We start from the raw sequence: 7356 nt of genomic DNA, 5'->3' as shown, positions 1-7356 counted from the left end.
CCAAAAGCAAGAAAAATAGTTACCTAGAGTAATAACTGTATTATAATATTGAAAAGATTAAAATTAAAATAAAAGATTAAATGGCAAAAAACCCTGAAGTCCAGTAGATGTGTAAGTTAAATGGTAACTCTTAGGTGTCTCATTTCCTTCAGATACACATATTGGAGAAGTAAACTGAAGGTTCGGTAGATGCTGAGGCTGCCAGAACTGCCCAGCGCCATGGTGCTGGCCCAGCAGGCAAGCAGCCCAGGTCTTTATCCCTAGCACCTCTCCCGTAAGTCCGAGATGGTGTTGAGTAAGATCCTTCGGTCACAGAAGCGCATTCAGCCCCCTACTTTCACTCACTACACAGTGCAACCTTCAGGGGCCACCTGGGAGCTTCACACGTTGCTCAGTTGTAGCACGCATTATGAAACTAGCAACGCTCTCATCTGACGAAAGCCAGCAAGCACATCAGTGGATCGCAATGCACAAGAGCTTCTGAAACTAGTACAGCAGCCCCTCGCTATTTCTCAGTTTGACTTTCACGGACTATTTCATGGCTTTTTTTTTTCCTGATTTTTCTTTTTTGGTTTTTTTTGGCAGAACCCAGGATTAAACTGAGGCCCTTGTGCTTGCCAGGCAAGTGCTTATTCTGCTGAGCCATCTCCCCGGCCTATTTTGTGGGTTTAAAAAAAAATATTACTCTAAAGTATCGCTGATTTTTTGCTATATCGTGTGATTTTTCAGTACCATACAGTATACATATGATGTTAACATTACATTGGTAAGTTTAGAAAATACTTAAGAACATTAGAAGTGTTTTTAAAAGTGTGGATAAGAGCATGAAAAGGGTTTACAAAGCCTTAACATATATATATATACAAATACTAAAATAAAGGTAACGTCCTTCTTTGCTGATTTCCACTTATCACGGAGGTGTCTGGAAGTAGCCTCCATAATAAGTGAGGGACCACTCACAGTGTAACACTCAAAAAGAAAATGCCTACGGGCCCTGGTAAGTGCAAGGGTCTGAGTTCAATCCCCAGTTCCACCAAAAAAAAAAAAAAAAAAAAGAAAAGAAAAAAGAAAAGAAAATCACTATGGAAAATCTTAGGGAAAAGCTTAAAAGGTCATGCTTGATTTTCAAAACTTATTATGACCACCAGATCTCCAAGGAAGAAATCACTGTATCACACAATAACTGGAAAGGACTTTCCCTTGGGTTTGAGGCTTATTTAGCCTACAGTAAAATTTTTTTAAAAAGTTGATTTTTGTGGGGCTGGTGAGATGGCTCAGTGGTCTAAAGCACCTACTTAGAATAAGCTTAGCAAAGCACAGGGACCACGGTTCAATCCCCCAGCACCACATGCCAGCCAGCCCTGCCCCCTGGTGGGCTGAGCTGGCCACACACACACACACACACACACAGAGAAATAAATAAATATTTAAAAAAAAAAGTTGATTTTTGTAATTTATAACCAATAAAACAATACATAAATGTACATTTTAACTCTAGGAAACAATCTGAGACACCTTAGGACTTTAACTACACTAGACTAAGCACTATTTGATATAAGTGACATGGGGAACTATACCAGATCATCCAGCTGACACAGAAGTATTGTAAGTTCTCTAAGTCTTTCAGTATAAAGTAATTTGCATCACTCTCTTATTTCCTTTTCAAACCAGGAATACCAGCTGCTCAGAAGGCTGAGGCAGGGGAGCCAGAGCTTGAGGCTATCCCTGGCAATGTATGACTCCCACCTCAAAAATGCCCCCCCCCCAAAAAAAAAAAACACAGGACAGGGTAAAAGAGAACTACAAAAGGCCGGGGAGATAGCTCAGTAGAATAAGGGCTTGCCTGGCAAGCGCAGGGCCTGAGTTCAATCCCCGGCTCTGCAAAAAAAAAAAAAAAAAGAGAGAATACAAGTTTCACAGGAAAGTCACATCCCCCAGAGCCTCAGTATAAATTATGTCCTGAAACTTTTCTGGGGAGTTTACCTTTCCAGGTCCCGATCCAGAGCCAGGAGCAGGGGGTGGTGGAGGGAAAAAGGAGCTCCAAGGTGTGGCTTTTGACCTGACAGTGCCTGGTTTACTTCCTGGAGACTTGGAAGAGTTCTCACTTTCATCTGTTGAAACTTGACTTTCATTTTCATTCTTTAAAAAACAAAACATGTTTTCGTTCTCAAAGGTGTTAAGAAGACTTGAATACATCTGTGTCAAACAGCCAACTAGTTACTCTGTGTAGTGTCTCATCTAGCCTCTGCTTCTAATAAGAAGCGTTCTGCCTTTACCTCCTGAGCATTCTGTTCCATGTTGTTAGCTGATTCTGAGCTCAGAGGAAGCAAATCAGACAGATTCTGCTCCTCTCTGTTTCCATAGCCAGTGTAGACCACAACACAGGTTTCTCTCTTCAAATCCACAGAAGCAATGGTAGCTGGGTAAACGCAACCATCTTCTGACCAAACAGCTGAACACCTGTCACCCACTTTCCACTACAAGAGAAATCACAGAAACATATTGCGCAAACTATGACATTTTGCTTGAGGGCACAGCACACAGAGAAGGCTCCAGGGATAGGGATGGGGATGGGGCTGGGGATGGAAAGCAGAACTGTACGGTCACAAGGCTTGGGCCAAACCAGACAGATCTCTGCTCCAACTCCTCTGTGTGTGTACAAACATGGACAAGAGCACCGGTCACATGGAGCCTCACCTCCCCACCTGTAACCCGCTGTCCCAGTCTGCCTTCCACATCACTGTGCAGAGCAGGAAGGACAGAGGTACCCATGGTGTCCAGCCCTCAGGTCTGCAGCCGCTCGCCTAGGGCTCATTCTCCTCTCCTGTTAGCGATGGAGCCAATGCTGAACTGAGACATCAAAATACTGAGCTTCTGGCTTACTATATTGAACTAAAGAAGGTAACTACCCAGAATTTTTGGTTCTCTGGAATTGACAGCTTTAGTTTTTGAAAAAGAAAAAAACAAAGATATCCCTCTCAGAGTGAGAAGTAAAATGCTGCCGATGCAGCTTGTGAAGCTCAGGTTCTCCTCATGCAGCACTGCTGTCTCCTCCTTCACCCTCCAAGCAAACATCCCTGCCCAATTCCTTATATTTCCATTAACAACACGCATGCGCCACAACATCAGCAAGCTGTCAAGCTGCAGTGTAAGTTCTGATTACATGCCAACGATACCGTAATCATTCTACTAACAGTTCAAGTGCAAGACGTCCTTTAATAAGGACAGTAACAAATGCTTTGAGGGTAAATCTCAGTATTTTAAAATAACCTGTTTTGAGGGAGTTGTGGTATTCTTCTTCTGGCTTTTATTCTTCTTAACAGGTTTTCTTCTGGGTATGCCTTTTGGTTTGCCTGAAGTTTCACCTTGTGGTTTATCTGAAATGTCACCATTCTTCAGCGCATGCTATGAGGATAGGAACAGAAGTGTACATGTCACAGAATGACACATATTAAAGAGTCAAAGCATAACTCTCAGGCCCCACCACCTCATAAAGCCTCTGCTTTCTTTCTGGATCACTCCATTCTACTGGAACTGCTCTTGAAGCCATTGTGCATTGGATTATTGGCTCTGAAGAACTTTTTAGTGAGATCTCTGTGCTTTCAACCTCTGTAACAGCCGATCTTGTTGATCTTCCACTCTGTCCCCTTGCCCTCCTCCTCCTCCATGGGGTCCCCTTAAGTGGCAAGTCACCCAGGCTGGGCTTAAGCTTGCAATCTTGCCGCCTCAGCCTCCCATAGTGCTGGCATTATAAGTGTGAGCCACCTTGCCCCGGTACCTCTTTCTTTTTGGTACTCAGCATACCTTAGATAAGGCCCTGGTGCTTCTGTGACTTCCCTGATCAAGTCATGCACTTAGGCACTCCCAAGTGCAAGACTTGGTCATTCTCCTTTACCCACTGAAGGGCATTTATTCCTATGATTTCTGTTGTAACCTCTACAAAAACAGACTTCCCAAAGCCACTATCTAGCTTTTAATTTTCTCCTTAGTTTGATCCAACATTTCCAATTACCACATTAACATCTTCATACTCAAATTCAACATAAAAAAGGAAACTACCTTTTCCCCAACCTCTACCCTCCTTTTCTTAAGACTGCCTCAGCCTCAGCATCGCTGACTCCATTCCACACCTACCCTATTCCCTCGTAGATGAAAGAACTCTTTTGGAAACACCTCCTTAATCAACTCCCAGTGCTTAATAGAAGCACAGCATGAACTGTAGAGCACAGATGCAAGGATGCTGTTCTGATCTTTGCCTCAGGCTACAAGAGCACCTGTGGGAAGGGACTAGATTTGCACACCTGGTGTTCTGTGCAAATCTGTGCTTTGTGTGCTCATCTGGTGTTCCCTGGACAAGTGATGAGCCATACCTGGTGCTAAGTAACACTGAGGGTCTCAGACTTGTAAGAAATGATGCTGGACAACTGTGTCTGTGTCATGGAATCACAGTTCACATCCTAGAAGTGTGAAATCCTACTCATCCTCCATGCATAAACAGAGTAAACAGGTCATACCTTAAAGGAAGCAACAGCTTTATCATATGCTTTTATCAATGCTGTATCATCCCAAATGTCAGAATCATCACTCTGGGAAGAGAAAGTAATAGAAACAATTCATATTTAGATAGGTTTCATCAAAAATGTACTGGACAAAGGGGGCCAGATAGCTCAGCAGATTAAAGCACCTGCTTAGGCAGACAGAGGGACCAGTGTTCCATCCCTGCATGCTTTACTGGCCCTGCTCCTGAGACACGCTGAGACTATGTGTGGTGGTGTGCACCTATAATTTCAGCACTTAGGAGGCTGAAAAGAGGAGGATCACTACGAGTCTAAACATACTTTTTTTTTTTTTGCGGAACTGGGGATTGAACTCGGGCCCTTGCGCTTGCCAGGGAAGTGCTTATTCTACTGAGCCATCTCCCCAGCCCAAATGGAATAAGGGTTTTTTGGTTTTTTTTTGCTCCTCGAATGACTTCAGGGCACTTTTGGCTAGCTGGAGTGTTGTGGGGATAGAACTACAGCAACCTGAGGCTGACAGCTTTGTGGAAGCAGCCACTTAAAGGACTGAGCTAGGGCCAGGTCCCCCGAGTCTAAGCTGTGTAGTGAGACCCTACTTTAGACCCTGTACTAAATACATTTAAAAAAAAAAATGTACTGGACAGTACCAAGAGCTATCTTAATTCAGTGTCACTAAACACAACTAAAGAGCTTTCAAACCTCAACAGAAACAGAATCCAATTTAAAAAAGGGCAGCTAGGTAGGTGTGATGCTGCATACCTGAATCCTGGCACACAGGAGGCTGAGGCAGGAGGGTCACTAAGTTTGAGGCCAGTCTGGGATACAGTGAGTTCAAGGCCAGCATGAACTATAATGTAAGACCCTGTCTCAAAAATGGGTGTGGGGGGGGGTGGGGTGGAGTATTTCACTTTTGAATGCTCCCTACTCATCCAGAGTAGCTATCATCTCTCTCCCTTTTTTCTCCACCTTCAAATAAATCATCTTCTCTTAGTTTAAAAAAAAAAAAAAAAAAGGTGGGGGTAGTGAAGGACACACACAAATAACTTGAACAGATCCTTTACCAAATACATACGAATAGCAAATAAGCACAAAAGTCAGCAATCATTATCACTAGTCATTAGAGAAGTGCTAATTAAAACTATACACTTACAACTGTAAAATTAATGACTGACGGTATCTAATGTTGGCAAGGACATCAAAAAGGAAATTTCAAAAAAATGAAAGGAACTTTCATACACTGCTGGACAGAATGCAAAATGGTAAACCCATTGAGAAGGATTTGGCAGCTTCTTAAAGATTTAAAATATAGCTGGCCATGGTAACACACTCCTGTAGTCCCAGCACGTAGTGAATTCAAGAGCAGACTCAATTACATTGCAGACCCTGTTAAGAAATACAAAAGGTTGGCAATGTAGTTCAGTATGAAAGCTCTGGGTTCAAATTCTAGTGCTGCAAAATAAAGAGACTTAAAACGCACCTACCCCACATCTAACCATTTACCCAAAAAAATGAAAAAGTAATAGCATTTACCCCTGTGTATAATACACACTAATAATAGGTGGGCATGGTGGTGGTGCACATGTGCATTCCCACCGACTCAGGAGGCCGAGGCAGGAGGGCTACAGGCCCCAGCCCAGCTTGGGCAATTGATGGATACCCTGTCTCAAAATGAAAATTTTGATTCAAACCCAAGTACCATTAAGCAGACACAGCTTAAAACCTTCTTTACCTCCTTTCCCTTCCATCTCACACCTAACTTCTCCAGGCTCTATTTACAACAAAGCTGCTCAAAATGGTCATTTATAGATGTTGCCCTAAATACTTTTCTACCACTTTTTAGTATTTTTCTTCTATTAGGATTGAACCCACAGCCTTCACACTGAGCAACATCACCAGCCCCCGCTTTTTCTCTTAAGACAGGGTGTCAGATAGATGGGCAAGTTGCCCGAGGTGGGGTCAAATTTGAAATCCTCCTGCCTTGGCTTCCCAGATTGCTGGGATTACAGATTTGTGCCAACACGCACAGCTTCTATCGAATCAGATTTCACCCCTATGTGCCCCGCTCAAGATTGAGCTGCTGTTGTACCTGGAGTCTTCCTTCTTCCCCACTTCAGTACCTCACAGTAAAAAACCACTTGTCTGTTCAGTTGTCCAAGACAACTTCTAGTTATCCTTGTCATTTCTCTGAAGACCTCCTTTTTGGAATCCACCTTGATTACTGAGTATATCCTCAACTGTGCATACCCAAACACTGTAGCCTGAGTACACTGACATTTTTATTTAAGTCTGATCACTTGCACAGGCCCCTCGGTCAGGAGAAGGAACAAATGAAGTTGCAGTAGGGTCTTGGCTAAAGCCACCAACGCGCCCACGCTGTGCGAGGTAGGAGCTTGCGAGCAGGGGATCCCAGGAAGGGGAATGCGGAAAGATGAAGAAACACGTGGACGACCACAGCCCCACAGCGAGCGAACAGCGTCCCGAGCGCTCGCGCCCCCGAGCTCACCTGGCCTGTACCGCGCCGAAATAGTACGGAGTTTTCCTGCTCTGGGACGCAGCCACCATCGCCGCTACTGCCCATAGCTACGGCGAGCCTCCTACACCACTGGCAGCCGAGAGCTCCGACGGAAAGCGACAACTTCCGTTGCCGGGGATTCTGGGACCGGAAGAGTACGGTGGCCGGGAGGGCGGCCGGGAGACCGGCAGAGAGGACTCCGCACGTTTTGTGCAACTGTTACTGCGCTCACGTCTTAGTCTAGTGGAATTTACTGTTTTTGCCTCTCTTAATCCTTTGCTCTGTGTGTGTGTGTGTGTGTGTGTGTGTGTGTGTGTGTGTGTGTGT

At 44.3% G+C, this 7356-nt stretch overlaps 1 protein-coding gene across 1 annotated transcript in view; it reads right to left on the bottom strand.

Annotated features, from left to right (window-relative positions):
* The window catches only part of LOC101566199 (survival of motor neuron protein-like), an 18768-nt gene extending 11615 nt beyond the window's left edge, over positions 1–7153 (bottom strand). Inside the window, exons 1-5 of the mRNA XM_012513003.2 lie at positions 7021–7153; positions 4515–4586; positions 3271–3405; positions 2277–2477; positions 1984–2139 (exon numbers count right to left, since the gene is read on the bottom strand). Coding sequence (XP_012368457.1) covers positions 1984–2139; positions 2277–2477; positions 3271–3405; positions 4515–4586; positions 7021–7095 — 639 coding nt within the window. The 5' untranslated portion in view covers positions 7096–7153. The remainder of the gene's footprint in view (positions 1–1983; positions 2140–2276; positions 2478–3270; positions 3406–4514; positions 4587–7020) is intronic.
* Positions 7154–7356: the final 203 nt, after the last annotated feature.

Source organism: Octodon degus, unplaced genomic scaffold (genome assembly GCF_000260255.1).
Source record: "Octodon degus isolate 3935 unplaced genomic scaffold, OctDeg1.0 scaffold00001, whole genome shotgun sequence".
NCBI lineage: Eukaryota > Metazoa > Chordata > Mammalia > Rodentia > Octodontidae > Octodon > Octodon degus.
The sequence above is the reverse complement of the archived record's forward strand: the minus strand, read 5'-3'. Positions and strand labels throughout refer to the sequence as shown.